Genomic DNA, 16,545 nt, shown 5'->3' on the forward strand with positions numbered 1-16,545 from the left:
TACAATTTCTAAAGCAGTTCATAAACTTATTCTCGATTTTTGATTCTATTAATTATAATTTATTAATTAAAATAATAAAGTGGGTGGTATTTTTCATATTTTTTGAAGTTGGTAACATTGACAAAATCGATATATCGAACAGTGAAGGACTTTAAAAAAGTTCATACAATTTTAAAAATATAATTACTTTTTACTAATAGAAGACGTAGATTAATTTTCCACAATATAAATATGAATCAGGGTGACAAATAACAGATTTAGATTTTAATTTTAATTTTTATAATTCAATTTACTTAACATGATAATATTTGTTACAAATTTTCGCGCGATTGCGCATGCGCATTGCCATAAAATCAAAGCGCCATCTGTCAATTTTATAGGTGGCGCTTTAAAAAAAAATTATGTCTTTGATAGACGTGACGTGCACATCTTTGACAAATTGATGTCAGCAATTTGATTGACTCTGATAATAATTTTCTTTAATTATTTACATAAAATTTTACTCTTCCAAAGATGCAATGAAATTTTAACAATCCATTTCAGGTTTCTGTAAAGAAATTTTTGCTTCCAAACTGTTTTTTAATCTTGGTAAGTTTGTTTTACAATTCCTTATACAATCTCATCTTACAAAAATCTTTAATAATCCAATTCCAAAATAAATTAACATATTAAAACAATAAATTATCATTAATTGTTTTAAAATTGAATTTCTAACAAATTATTTTAATTATTATATTAATCTTGACATTATATTTTGACACAAATGACACGTAACGACTTTCACTTGAAAGTCCCATTTTTTCAGTCCTTAAAAGTTCATTTAAGTTTTCTATTTTCAGACACTGGAAAATAAGATTTTGTTATTGAAATTAGAAATTTGATAAAGTGGTAATTTTTTTTTATATTTTAAAACAGGAGTTTATGAACTTGGATGAATGGAATTCTCTTTTTTTGCTCGTTCGTCGGCTTTTAATGTTTTCATTATATTAATATTTAGATAATTTCTTGCAATTGCAAATGAAATTGCACTTAAAAATGAACTGTCCATTAGCCAATTTGGAATCTTCATGCATAGAAAAACATTGAATAAAATCTCCATGAATAGTGGAGTCCACAAAATAATTGCTAGGAATAAATTGATTTTTAGAATTTTGCTAAATTTTTGTTCTGTTACTAATTTTTTTAAAATACTCTTTAGTAAGTCATCTTCGATAATTTGAATTTTTACAGGTGAATTACGTTCTAAATTGGGAGAAGTTTTTTCTCCACTTTCTGGAAACCAACCAATATTTTTTTTCACTTCATTTTTGTCGAAAGTCAAAATTTTCAAAGATTGACAATTTGTTTCTATTTTTTCCTTAATTTGCCGAAATTTATAACTCACACAAACATTTATTATTGTTGACACTAAAATTGGAATGAAATAAACAATGAACAGTAAAATAAAAAGATGAATTTTTAAAAAATTCGTTGACACTAAACATTGATTTTTCAAACATTGAAAGTCATTTGGTAAAACGATGTTTCTATTTATACGTTTATCCTTGATTCGAACCTTTTGTATTCCATTTTTAATTTTTTTAATTATATCTTCGTAGATGTCATTTTTCGATATGTTATTAAAATCAGAATTTTTTTTTTCAACACTATTCTCATTGTTTACATTTGTTTCAGATTCGATAGTTTCCACTGGCTGGAAATTAGTGTGATTTTTCTCTAAGTCATCAAATAGTTTCCAATCGTCGACAAATTCAATATTTGGGAGTGAAAAATTATTTTCCCCAAGTGTGACATTCCAAAAATTGACACTTGTAGAATTTTCCGTATTTTCAGTTAAAGTGTCATTGACCAATTTGTAAATATTTGAAACAACTGCGTCAATTTCCTGAGAGTGAATATTCGATTCTAAAATTGAGTCATTTTCCTCGATGTTAGTAATTTCAGAATAAAAAGATAAATTTCCTTGTGAAGAGCAATGATCGAAGGGAAAATTGCTGGTGAAAATACAATCGTCTTCTGTTGCCATTCGTTCATCGATTGACATTTTTGGATATTCTCCAAAATGAAGAATAATTGTAATCAAAAGTGGCAAGAGCCATTGAATAAGAATATTAATTATTGTCATTTTATATTTTGATGATTGATCGAAATTAATTTCTCTCAAGTTGTTGAGTGTTAAATCATTTGAAACTATTTCCTCAAGATCGGAATTTTTAGTCGAGGATCCGGCAGTTGGTTCATTTTCCATTGAGTCTTGATGAATTGTTTTCTTCTCGTTGATGATTTGCTTCATTATTTTAATTGATTCGGTGCAAGATCCATCGAGATGGGTAATATTCATGATGTAGTGTAGAGAATATCCCAGTAGTGATAAAAAAGCATTGGTGAATGGTATAAAAAACATTCCATAGTGCATTATAATGTTTAATTCACAATTCGTTGGATTTTCCATTTCGTCAGTTTTTTCCTCTTCTCTCGAGTATTTGAAAATGTGAAGAATTTCAGGATTGAAGTTTGTTGTATTGTTATTAATAACACTGGCACTTTCTTGCTTAACAGTTGTGTTCATATTTAATTGATTGAAGAGAAAAATTAATCCCGCAAATATTGAACTAAGTGCGTCGGATATTGTAAATAAATGATGAGGTGATGACAGGCATTTTTTTATATTTTCACGGAATAAATAGAAAAATGTTGTTAAACTCGAACCCAACAGGGCGTAGGCCGCAATTCCCAATGTTGTCGAATACATTTTTTAAATTTTTCACTTTTTTAATCACTTTTTGCCAAAAAAATTGTTCTAAATTTAATTTTTCTAATTAAAATTATTCCGCTTTTTCAGATTTTTTTTTCTATAGTTTTCGAATTACTTTATTATTTATTTTAATTGTTTTTTCGATTTAATATTTTTTATGTTTAATTTTTAGATATTTTTCACTTATTTTTAAAATAGTTTTTCACTTCTTTTTAAAATAGTTTTTCACTTATTTTTGAAATATTTTTTCAAATCTACTGTTTTCCATATTTTTCCAAATATTTTTTATATCTTTCACATTATTTTTTTACATTTCTCAAATTATTTTTTAAATTTGTCAAATTTTTTACATTTCTTAAATTTTTTTTTTGAAATTTGTCAAATTTTTTACATTTTGTTAAATTATTTTTTAAATTTGTCAAATTTTTACATTTTTTAAATTACTTTTTTAAATTTGTCAAATTTTTTACATTTTGTCAAATTATTTTTCACATTTTTCAAAATTATTAGTTTTTATATTTTTCAGATTAGATTGCAAATGTTGGTTTCAAATTATTTTTTTAATGGTCGTTTTAGTCTCTTTTTTTTCTAAAGAAAATTGTTTTTAATTATTTTTTTCAAACATCAATTGTGAATACCGTTCGTTTTGATGTTTGTTCGAAATTAAAAGACCAGCAACTGTTTTTAGTTTAAAAGTTTTACAAGTTGGCTGTGCAGAATTCTTTATGGGGGCTTTGTTTCTGATAAGAAGCAACCTATTGGAAATGTGTAACTGTAAATAAATTAAAATAGGGGCTAGGGTGCAATTATCATTTTTATTTTTATTTCTAATTTAGCTATACTTTAGAGTCGTTAGTTACTTTTTTGCATTTTTATTACAAAAGTTCAATTCGATTATTTTTTTGCAAATTTTAACTAATAAGTTAAATATCACATTTGTGTAATTTTGTTTTTTATTTCTACAGTTTTATTTTTTTTTTTAATTATTAAATTATTATTTTATTTATTTTTTTTGTTTTATTTATTTTTTTGTTTTATTTTTTTTTGTTTTATTTTTTTTATTTCATTTTTTTATTGTGGAAATTTTATTGTGTAATTTGAGTAATTAATGAGTTTATTTATTTGTTTTGCAGTGAATATTCGTCATGTCCATAAGACGTCGAATAGATCCATCGAAAGCAATACGGATATGGGACACAATAAAAATTACATTGAACCAAAGAAATTTACCAACGTACGATCGAATTGCACGTCATTTGGCACGTGTTTATACAATTTCGGAACAATCAGCTCAGGATGAATTGAGCAGTGCATTATTGGATGGACTTTTATTAAAAACACTGCCTGGAAAATGTGGCACTGAACAAGCAATTTTATCATTACCAACAGAAACGATTGATAACGATACATACGATTGGTACTGTTGCGAATGTCATAAAGCTGGAAAAGTCGATTGCTGTCAGCAATGTCATCGTGTTTTTCATTTAGAATGTCACAAACCAGAGGATACGGGGAAAAAAATCTGTTCCTTTTGTGAAGTTCGTTTCATTTTTTTTATCATTATTATTATTATTATTAGTTAGAAAATTTATTGTCAATCATTATTTTACGAATTATAATTAATTAATTATAATTCAAAATTGATGATAGAAAATTTATTATTTTACATTGCCAAATTTTTTTATTAATGACATTTTTTTCTACTTTTCAGAAAATAAATAGCGACACGTTTGCTGATAGAGAGGAATTAAACAAAATTTTAGGCTACATGTGTGGACATTTGAAAGCAAAATTACCAGCGGAAATCACAAATCGACAGATTGTTGAAGATAACACTTCACCTGTTGTACCTCCTGGTGGTTTAGCGGGTCCAACTTGGATCAGCGAGGGTGAGGATTCATGGAGGCCGGGTATTTTAATTAAAAATCACATGGACCTTGCAATGATGGATGCGAAGACACGTCGAAAAGAGTATAAAAATCTCGCTGAATTTCAAGCCGAGGCTCACAATATTCTTCATAATATTGTCATTTATCATGGAGGTAATTTTAATATTTAAATTAAAAAGGAAAATCAGGGTGTCTACTAACCGGAAAATTCAAGAAAACCGGTAAATAGCCGGGAATTTAGTTTGACCGGGAATAAGCCAGAAATTTTATGTCAAACCGGGGATTTTTTCACCAAATTAAAAAAAGTTTTATTACTTTTAATTTGTTTTAATTTAAAAAAAGATACATACTTAACATTTTTTTGCAAAATTAAATTTTCGTAAAGTTTTTTTGAGAATTCTGAAAAATAAGATTTTTGAAATTTTTCATTTCTATTGTTTCAAGATAATTGAATTTTTATAAACAAATAATTTTAAAAATTTTGAAATAATTAAAAATTCTTTACATTCTATTAAAAATAATTTCTTTTAAAAAAATTTTATTTAAATTTTTCGATAATAATCAAAGTAAAGGTAATCACCATAATTAATAATTGAATTAAATTGAATTATTGAACTTATCTTAAATTTTTATAATTTTAAATTTCTAAATATTCAAATAAATGATATTCGTTTCTGCCGCAAATTAAATTTTTATTACTTATTAAGTACATAATTAATTATTACTGCTTATTATTATCAAAAATTTTAGTAAAATTCTTCGTAAGAATTAATTAATTTTTGAAAGGATTCAATTACTTTTATAAATAAGAAATAAAAAAGTATCATTATTTTAGTTAAAAACACTAAAGAAATTGTATTTTACAGAAGTTACAAATATTTGCAAAAATTCAATTTTGTTCAAAAATTAAAAAAAATTTTAGTCAAAATTGCAATTATTTTTTATAAATAATAAACATTTCACAGAAATTCAACTATTTACAATTTTTTTTATAAATTTTTTCGCAATAATTCAATTATTTTCATAAATAATAAAATTTTTTACAAAGATTCAATTATTTTCATGAATAATAAAATTCGTCATAGAATTTCAATTGTTTTTAATACAATTTTAACCGAATTTCTCAAAAAATGTAATTCTTCTTGAAAATTTTATTAAAATTCGTCGAAAAAATTCAATTATTTAAATATTTGTTGATAAAATTCTTTATGAGAATTTAATTTTGAAAAGAATTCATTTATTCAATAATTTTTTAATTTTTGTATTAAAAAATGAATTTCAGATAAATAATTTTAAATAATTGATAATTGTTTATTTATTTCTTTCGAAGAATTTTAATAAAATTTTTTAAATTAATTACATTTTTCGAAGAATTTACTTAAAATTTTATTAAAAATAATTGAAATCTTGTAACGAACTTTTATTACATTTTTTAAAAATAATTGAAATCATGTGAAGAATTCTATTATTTAGGAAAACAATTGAATTCTTGCAACGATATTTACTACATTTCTTTTAAATAATTGAAATCCTGTAAAGAATTTTATTATTTCTAAAAATAATTGAATTCTTTCGAGAAATTTTATTAAAATAGTAGATTTTGTAAATATTTGAATTTCACTGAAGAATTTCATTATTTGTGAAATGTTATTGAATTCTTGCAAAAATGTTTGAAAATAATTACATTTTTTGAGGAATTCATTTAAAATATAAAAATAATTTAAATCCTAGGAAAAATTTTATTATTTATGATAATAATTAAATTCTTACAACGAATTTTATTACATTTTTCTAAACAATTGAATTGATGTGAAAAATTGTATTACCTACTTATAAAAATAATTGAATTTTTGCGAAGAATTTATTTAAAAATATTTATTTCCATAAATAATAAAATTTTTATGGAGATTCAATTATTTTCATGAATAATAAAACTAATATAAAATAGTTGAAATCCAGTGAGGAATTTTATTATTTAGGAAAATAATTGAAGTCTTGCAACGAATTTTTATTACATTTTTTTTTTAAATAATTGAATTCTTTTGAGAATTTTTATTAAAAAAACATTATTTTCAAAAAATTTAAAGAAACTCGTCAAAAGAATTTAATTATTCATAAAAACTCTAATACAAATTTTTGAAGACATTTGTAGATTTATTTATGTTTGAAATCAAATAAATTTAAATTTGATGGGAAAAATTAGGACAAAGCCGGGAATTTTGCTGAACGAAAATAGTAGACACTTTGAAATTACTAATTAAATGCTATTCTATTCAATTAGTTGAATTTTGTGTTTTAATTTCAATATTTAAAATGAAAGAAATTTTTTCGAAATTCCAGAGCAGAGTATAGTTGGAGAAATGGGTTTGAGAATGTATGAAGATTGTTGCTACGATCTTCAAGAAATACGTCGTTGTTCTGATTGTTATCGACTTTCAAATGAAAAAGGCGAGAAAATGTGGTTCTGCAAACCCTGCAATCCCCCTCATAAATTAGTTTACGCAAAACAAAAGGGCTATCCATATTGGCCGGCAAAAGTCATGCAAATCTTGAAAGGTAATGTTTACGATGTGAGATTTTTCGGTGGGCAACATTTAAGGGCAAACATCAGCGAGGAATTCATACGCCAAATTAATGTTAATCTAAAAAGTCTTCAGGTAATTATCACTAAATATTTTTATCCTTGTTATTCTATCAAATAACAAAAAAAGAAAAATATTCTTTTCAAAAATCAATTCTTCGGTTTTCTTTACAAAAAAAATTATTTTACCATGAAATTATTATTATTATTATTTGAAGAAATATTTCTTCTTTCATTTAAATAAAAATGTTGACTTTCTTTTTCAGATTAAAAAATCGAATGCATGGAATAAAGCATACGATGAACTAAAACACCATCAAGCCTTACTTCAAAAACTTGGCAAAAGAAAGAATTCTGATACAAATTCAATGAATTTGAAAGAGAAAAAAATTCGTAAATTGGAGAAATCAAATACCAAAGAAGTACCAAACTTTCCATTGAAGAAACAACTTTTAAAAGACTTGAGAGTTAAAGTTGAGAGAATAAGTTCAGAAGGTAGTTCAGATCAATCAGAAAAGGAGGATAAAGATGAAAAGGATAATTTATCATCAAAAGTGATAAAGAAAAAAACACCAGAATTGCATTTACCAGTTGTTCATGAGAATGCTGGTGAAATTTCCACAACTTTTCCACAGGGTATGAAAAAAGAGGGTTCACAAGAGGATATGGTTACGTCCAGTTCTCAGGAACCAAGGACAAAATGTGTTCTAATACAAACGGAACAAGTTCAATCTGATGTTTTTCCTGGAAAGGTAATTTTTACTAATTTTATTTTTGTTTTTTTCTTTTATATTTCCCCTTCTGTTTAATTATTTCTTTAACTAATTCAAATAATTTTGCAAAAGGAAAGTGTTGTACAATTTTGTATTTAATTAATTGAAATAATGTTAAAAATGAAAGTACTGAACAATTTTTTGTTTAATTATTTGAAATAATGTTAGAATAGAAAGTACTGTACGATATTTTGTTTAATTAATTAAAATAACGTTATAATAGGAAATACTGTACGGTTTTTTGTTTAATTAATTGAAACAAAGTTAAAAAAAACTACTGTATAATTTTTTGTTTATTTAATTGAAATGAAAAAAGGAAATACTGAACGAGAGAGAAATTTTCAGGTGAAGAGAGAACGGAGAACTTCTGATCAACATGGACTGATTGATAAAATGAGACAGGAACTTCGTCAGGAAATGGAAAAAGAGAAATGCAGAGAAATTGAGAATCTTCAGGCAGAACATGCGAAGCAAGTGCGACAATTAAAGGAAAGACACCAACAACTTGTTTCCGAAATTAAGAAAAAACAATGGGTAAGTTTTTTATTTTATTTTTATTAGTATAATTCAATATTATTATAAATTTATAACTATTACTCATTTTATTTTAATTACAATTTTATTAAGAATTCGTAAAAAAAATATTATTATTTTATTCATGAAAAAGCAAATGGTTTTTCAAACTGGAAAAATTGTCTCTCAGTCATTGGGAAAATTCATCAATTTAGCCCCAAAGATCGAGGGTCCAGTTTCTTTTAATTTTGATTTCGACTATTTTCATATGAGTCAGTTCATTAAAAAATGATAAAATAAAATAAATAAAAAAAATATTTTTAAACAAAAATTCGTTTTTATAGTGTAAAATAATTTCTGCAATTCGAATTTGTTAAAAATTGACTTTTAAAACGAGATTAACAGGGTTCCCACAGGTCAGGGAAATCAGGGAAAAGTCAGGGATTTTTATTAAAGTACTGGAAAAAATTAAATTTGCAGGATTTATAATTATAGTTTTATTTTATTTTTGAATATATGTATATTTAATTAATTATTAAAAATCATGGATTTATAAAAGAATTTCAGTAAAAAAACACTAAAAAAATTGTATTTTAGAGAAGTTACAAATGTGTAAAAAATTCAAATTTGTTCAAAAATTAAAAAAAAATTCTAGTCAAAATTTCAATTATATCTTTAAAAATAATAAAATTCTTCTCTAAAATTCAATTATTTTTATAAATAATAAACATTTCACAGAAATTCTACTATTTACAAATTTTTTCGCAATAATACAATTATTTTCATGAATAATAAAACTGATCATAGAATTTCAATTATTTTTAATACAATTTTAACCGAATTTCTCGAAATGTGTAATTCTTCTTAAATTTTTTTATTAAAATTCGTCGAAAAAATTCAATTATTTAAAAATTTGTTGATAAAATTCTTTATGAGAATTTAATTTTGAAAAAATTCATTTATTCAATAATTTTTTCATTTTTGTATTTAAATAATTGAATTCTCATAAAATTTTCTAATAAAAATTGTTTTAAAAATAAATTTCAGATAAAAAATTTTTAAATAATTGATAATGTTTATTTCTTTCGAAGAATTTTAATAAAATTTTTTAAATTAATTACATTTTTCGAAGAATTTACTTAAAATTTTATTAAAAATAATTGAAATCCTGAGAAGAATTTTATTATCTATGAAAATAATTAAATTCTTGCAATGAATTTTATTACATTTTGTTTAAATAATTGAAATCCTGTGAAGAATTTTATTATTTATGGAAATAATTGAATTTTTTTGTGAAATTTTATTAAAATAGTAGATTTTGTAAATATTTGAATTTCAGCGAAGAATTTCATTATTTGTGAAATGTAATTGAATTCTTGCAAAAAATGTTTGAAAATAATTACAGTTTTCGAGGAATTAATTTAAAATTGTATTAAAAATAATTTAAATCCTAGGAAAAATTTTATTATTTATGATAGTAATTGAATTCTTACAATGAATTTTATTACATTTTTCTAAATAATTGAATTGATGTGAAAAATTTTATTAATTATAAAAATAATTGAATTCTTGCGAAGGATTTTATTAATTTTTTGTTATTAATTAAATTTTTATAGAAATTTAAATTATTATAAAATAGGAAGATAGCGATCACTCCGAGTCGAAGACTCGGAGTGATCGCTATCTACCTGATTTATAATAATATTCTTTAAAGTTATTGAATTTCAAAAGGTTTAAATTTAAGAATCAGAATATTCTTTTGGGTCAGGGAAAAGGTCAAAATTTTGTCTGGAACTCAGGGAAAAAGAAAATTAATTTTTTGTGGAAACCCTGATTAATGAATTGACTCGTATTCTGGTTTAATTTGAAAGTAAAATGTAAAATTAAATAATTTTTACAGTGCTATAATTGCGAGACCGAAGCAATTTACCATTGCTGTTGGAATACTGCTTACTGTAGCACAGAATGCCAGCAACTTCATTGGCAGCGCGAGCATAAGAGAGTATGTCGACGAAAACGATAACGATTGAATTCAACAACATTGTCGAACAGATCGCTGAAAGCACAAATATTTCTTCTTGACATGACGGAATTGCTTTCCAAGCCTTTCTTTTAATAAAAAGGCAATGTTTTATTACGAAAAAAAAGAAATCAGTCACTTGACCAAAAAAAAATGACTCGAGGTTTTCCTCCTCCAAAAAAAATACACTTGTCGATTTACAAAAAAAAAAAAAAATGACGAGAATATTTAGACAACATTTATTAATTAATAATTGATATTAATTAATATTATTCAAAAAGTTTTGAAAAAAAAATTTTTTAAATGTACATAGTCTGACGTATATTTGGAGTCATGAGTCTCTTTTTCGAATGGAAATTTAACAAAAAAAAAAATGAAGATAAACATGTTTTTTAGATATTTATTAAATTTATTAAATTTATTACGTATATATATTATGAAAATTCAAATAAGTTGAGAAAAGAAATCATTTGTCAGTTACAGTATTTAGTTGGTCAAAGTGTATTTTTGAAAAGCCTAAGAAAAGTTTAAAAGTTTTTCTTATAAAAAAATTATTTGCTTTCAATGCTTTCTTTCTAAAACAAAAAAAAAAGTTAAATTCTTTTAAAAAAATTTCTTTATAATTTATAATTATGTCTTTAAATATTATATATTTTTCTCTATAGTCATAAATGTCTTATCAATATATTTTAACTTCTGTTAAATGAAGTTATAAATAATTTCCAATTACGTCTATATTTTTTTCTTTTATCTTTTATTTAACGTTTAGTTTTTGTTAGCAATAGAATTCATAATAATTTTTTTTTTTTATCACTCGTGATATTTATAATTAAAAGTCCGATGTGATTTGTTTTTTTTAACATTTGCCAAGTCAGTGAACTTGTTAATGCATTTCATTTATTTTTTGTGTTTGTTTTTTTTGTAATTTTATTTAAATTAAGGAAGAAACTGCTTGAAGTTTGTGCTCTTTATATTTCTGAGCAATGAGTAGAAAGAAATTGCTGTGATAAATTGCACATAGTGCAAGCATTCTGTACAAAAAAAAGCCTTAAAAATTGCAAATAATACTTTAATATATATTATCTATCTTGAGTCAACTTTAAAAAGAAAATTCTCATTAATTTTAAATACATATCCGTTTTTTCTTTGAAAACAAAGTTTTTATTTGGATTTTCAATGAAAGTATATGAATAGAAAAATAATAATTCGGATTTAAAAAAAAATTGATGCATAACATTAAATTCTTCATGCGCTAGTAAATTGAAACATAACAGAAAATAGACATTTGCACAGCTCGAAACTTTCAGTCCTTAAAAAAAAAGCATTTTTATCGTTCCTATTATATATTATATATATGTATAGTAATTAAATCGACGTATATTTAGTTAATTCTATTTTACAATTGTCTTCGAGAATAAACATAATTGCCCGTTAAGATTTTCATATTAAAAAGATAGACTCTTGTATTATGAATTTAATTCATAAAATAAATAATTCATTGAAATAAGCTTTAATTCTATCATAAGTTTATAAACTTTATTATTTAAAGCTTTAGTCATAAAAATAAAACTAACGGGATCAAATAATTACAATTAGAAATTATATATAATAAAATTATAAAAATTGGACAAAAATAAATAAGTCTAGTTCCAATTGTAATTTCTTTCGATTCTTTCAATTTTAGTTTAATCATTTTTTTCATTATTTTTCAGATTTATCATTTAACTTTAATTTATAATTTATTATTATAATTTAAAAAAAAAACAATAATTTACTATTTACAAAGCATTTAGTGACAAAAGACGAGCAAAATTGTGAACTTAAATCGAATCTAAGTTTTTATTTCTTTTTCATTTGAATTTGAACTTTCGTCTAAACTGTCGCTGATTTTAATAAAATTAGTGCTTATCACTCCATTTAGTGTTAATTTTTCAAGTAATTGAAGTTCAGCTTGATTTAATTTTTCTCCCAATTGTCGTAAAGCACTTAATACTTCACCTCGTTCTCTTTCACTTGCGTCTTTACTTAATTTGCCAATTTTTAATTCTCTATCAATTTCGGAGAGTCGATTTCTCAAACGATCCGGTTCTCTTTTACCGAACATTCGAATCACTGCGGGTGTTTTGAAAGCTGAACTAATTGCCAATTGTGTTGCCTATATGAACAATTAATTATTAATTAATTTATTAATTTAAAATGCATTAAATTTCATTTAATTTTAAATTTTCATTTCAGGGCTCGAACCAGTGAAAGTATTTTAAAATACAGGCTTTACGGATTAAAAATGAAAAATTACGGACCAATTACTGACAAAAATATAACCAGTTCGAGTCAAATAAAAAAACATTTTACTTAAAACTATAAATTAAATTTTTCATAAAGAATATAAAACATAACCGAGTGATAAAATCATCAATTCAATTATTATTTTCAAGTTTTTTTTAACTAAAATTCTTCTTTAAATCGATTATTTTTAATAATTCTCAAAAAAGTTCTTTGACAATTTTCAAATCCATTTGTTTACAATATTCAATTTTACGAAATTTCAATTATTCGTAAATTCTTCAATTGAATAAATATTAGAAAATAAAAACTTAAAATAATATAAAAAAATCCCATTAAACTTTTTAAAAAAAAAAAAATTTCAAAGTTCAATTATTTTGAAATTAACATAACTTTTCACATCATTCAATTATTTTAAAAAATGTAATAAAATTCATTGTAAGAATTCAATTATTATCATAAATAAATAAAAAAAATTTTCCTATCATTTAAATTATGTTTAATACAATTTTAAATGAATTCTCCTCGAAAAATGTAATTATTTTCAAACATTTTTTGCAAGAATTCAATCACTTTTCACAAATAATGAAATTCTTCGCTGAAATTCAAATATTTTCAAAACCTACTATTTTAATAAAAATTCTCAAAAGAATTCAATTATTTAAAAAAAATGTAATAAAAATTCGTTGCAAGACTTCAATTATTTTCCTAAATAATAAAATTCCTCACTGGATTTCAATTATTTTTAATACAATTGAAAGTAAATTCTTCGAGAATTTAATTATTTAAATACAAAAATGAAAAAATTATTGAATAAATGAATGTTTTTCAAAATTGAAAGTAAATTCTTCGAGAATTCAATTATTTAAATACAAAAATGAAAAAATTATTGAATAAATGAATGTTTTTCAAAATTGAATTCTCATAAAGAATTTTATGAACAAATTTTTAAATAATTGAATTGTTTCGACGAATTTTATTCAAAATTTTAAGAATAATTAAATTTGTCGAGAAATTCAATTAAAATTGTATTAAAAATAATTGAAATTCTGTAATGAGTTTTATTATTTATGAAAATAATTGAATTCGTAAAAAGAATTTTATTATTTACGAAAATAATTGAAAACATGTTAAAATTTTATTATTTATGAAAAGTAAGTGAATGATTGCGAAGAAATTTATAAAAAAAATTTGTAAATAATTGATTAATTGTGAAATTTTTATTATTCTTTGAAAATAATTAAAGGTTTGCATAGAATTTTATTAAATTTTTTTAAATTATTGAATTCATTTGGAAACTTTTTTTCAAATTGTAAATATTAAAAATCATTGAATTTTTGAAAATAATTGAAATTTTGCCAAGAATTTAATTAAAATTCCTGAAAATAATTGAATTTAGGAGAAGAATTTAATTATTCCTAAAGATAATTAAAATTTTGATAAGAATTTAAGAAAATTTTTTGAACATAATTGAATTTCTGCGAAGAATTTTATTACTTTTGAAAATAATTTAATTTCTGCAATCATTTGTACCTAATTTCTTTAAATTTTTCCAAATTATATCGAACAATTCACGAACTATTTCGAGCCCTGTCATTTAATTTACAGTCTTAATTTGTTAATTAATTGAAATTTACCATTTGCATGGCTCCAAGTTCATCGACAAGAGTCACGTCTCCAGATATAAGTCTTTGTAAACTTTCATTAAATTCCCTTAATTGTTCCATTGTTTCTTCTTTAGTCTCCTCATATTCAGCATCTTCTAATTCATCCCTAAAATACCAGAAAATTTTCAACCTAGTAATATTAATGATTGTAAATATTTTTTTTTTGTTACTAACGAGAAAAGTTACCTGCAATTTTCTAAATCTTCTAATTGTTGTACAAGTCGATCGAGTTGCTCTTCTAAATTTTTTCTCAGTCTTTCAGTTTCAGCTTTTCCATATGAAGCCATTTTTAATAAAAAATATTTCTTGTCTAGTAAAATATAACAGAATTTTAATAATGAAAATATTTTTTTATTGATAAAAACTAGGTTATGTTTATATGTAAAAATCGTAAAAATTTATTTTTCTACAACTATAGGGAATGTAGGGAAAGAATTATTACTTTGGGAATAATTAAAAATGGTAAAAACGATTATAGTTCGACTTACAGTTTACAGTTTCCTTTTAGAATTATTTAAATTAATTGTTGTTTTTAAATAAATAACATTGAATGCGCATGAAATGCACCGGTTGGTAGTGTGTAATTCAAATTTCCGCCGCCTAGTGGCGCATCAATCGCAAAGTGAAATTCATCATTGAATGCTTTTTGCGTGTTGCTGAATTTATTTTTTTATTGTATTATTATTTAGACTATTGTGAATAAATTCTCAGTACTAATAAACATTAATAAAGCAACGAACAAGGCACTGCGCTAAAATGTACGTATATCATAGTTTTCTGCATGCATAAATAATATGTTAATATTTCATGGTTTCGCTGCGATCACACGATGGGAAACGCATTTGTTGATAAAGTGATAGTTTTTTGTAGAAAAAAATAATTTAATATTATTCTAATCTTTCGTTTAAATATATAAAAGATATTTAGAAAAACTTAAAGTTCGATTTAATTCACTTGTTTGCATTCTTGTGGGGAGTCATTAAATAATTTCCTCTATTTAAGCAGTGGGTATACTTTTTGTCGTTGGTGATGAAATCTTGGCGCAAAGAAAATGAACACATGTCTCTCCAGAAATTTTTTTTCTGTTTCTACATCTCTAGAGTGTTTCTTTTATTCAAATTGTTCATAATTTTTTAATGATTATCTAGTTTTTGAGTAAATTGTACATTGCTTTGCTATTTATGAGCGAAATATGTTGCTTTTTTGTGGTAAGATTTATCATTGGAATTTTCTAACCTATAAATTTAAGACGTGGGGGAAAACCGTTGGTCATTAAAAATTCTTATATAAACTTTTATCTTTTTTATGATTTTGATTTAAATACACATAAAGTGTTAATGAATTTGGAAAGTATTCCATAATATATCGCAAGTTGAATATTAATCCTATTTTTAAACCATCAATTTTCGTTGTCGTTGGTTAAAAAAATATATCAGTTGCGTCTTTTTATTCTCGCGAAAATCAAAATGGCTGAAAAATTTGATACTTCTGTTGGAATTCATATAAAATTTTGTCTTAAATATAAATAAAATAATTTGAAGATTGAGGAATTTTAAATAATTTTAAAAAATGGTAAATTTTGATTCAACTAAACGGATTTTTAATTTTTGTAAAAAAATTAATTAACAAAGATAACTAATTATGAAATTTAGGAATAATTTAAAATTACTAACTAACCTAACTTAAATTTTTTAATTTTTTAAATATTTACTACATTTATAATATAAAGTAAAATTAACTATCTGAAAATAAATGTGAAAAATCATGTTCTAATTCAAATTTCTCGTTTGTTATTTGTAATTTAATTAAATTTGCGTGTTTGAGGACAAGGTTCTTTGACTAGACTATAAAATACAGTATGCAGGTCATTGCATCCGTTTCTAAAGTATACATACTTCGAAACTGAAAGATCAACATTATTAAGCTATTATTTAATATAATGTTTGTTTTCATTAATTTTTATTGAATCGAAGGGTAAATTATATAAAAGCTTCTTTTTGTTGTTAAATTTTCTTCAAAATTAGCAAAAAATATTTTTTGCTATTCCCCCTTTAAAGCCCCCTT

At 23.3% G+C, this 16,545-nt stretch overlaps 2 protein-coding genes across 2 annotated transcripts; one reads left to right on the forward strand and one right to left on the reverse strand.

Moving 5' to 3' along the window:
* Positions 1-392: 392 nt before the first annotated feature.
* LOC122508357 (zinc finger MYND domain-containing protein 11) lies at positions 393-10,658 on the forward strand. The gene is made up of 7 exons (XM_043621650.1): positions 393-588; positions 3,889-4,293; positions 4,467-4,797; positions 6,985-7,301; positions 7,492-7,977; positions 8,344-8,532; positions 10,412-10,658. Exons 2-7 carry the CDS (start codon positions 3,901-3,903, stop codon positions 10,532-10,534), a joined length of 1,839 nt encoding a protein of 612 aa, XP_043477585.1. The 5' UTR covers positions 393-588; positions 3,889-3,900; the 3' UTR covers positions 10,535-10,658.
* A 1,011-nt stretch (positions 10,659-11,669) lies between these two features.
* On the reverse strand, positions 11,670-15,087 carry LOC122508360 (protein LZIC-like). The gene is made up of 4 exons (XM_043621652.1): positions 14,970-15,087; positions 14,668-14,791; positions 14,452-14,587; positions 11,670-12,686 (listed from the first exon to the last, which is right to left on the reverse strand). The coding sequence occupies exons 2-4, from the start codon at positions 14,766-14,768 to the stop codon at positions 12,363-12,365; spliced, it is 561 nt and encodes a 186-aa protein (XP_043477587.1). The 5' UTR covers positions 14,769-14,791; positions 14,970-15,087; the 3' UTR covers positions 11,670-12,362.
* Positions 15,088-16,545: the final 1,458 nt, after the last annotated feature.

Source organism: Leptopilina heterotoma, unplaced genomic scaffold (genome assembly GCF_015476425.1).
Source record: "Leptopilina heterotoma isolate Lh14 unplaced genomic scaffold, ASM1547642v1 Lhet_54, whole genome shotgun sequence".
NCBI lineage: Eukaryota > Metazoa > Arthropoda > Insecta > Hymenoptera > Figitidae > Leptopilina > Leptopilina heterotoma.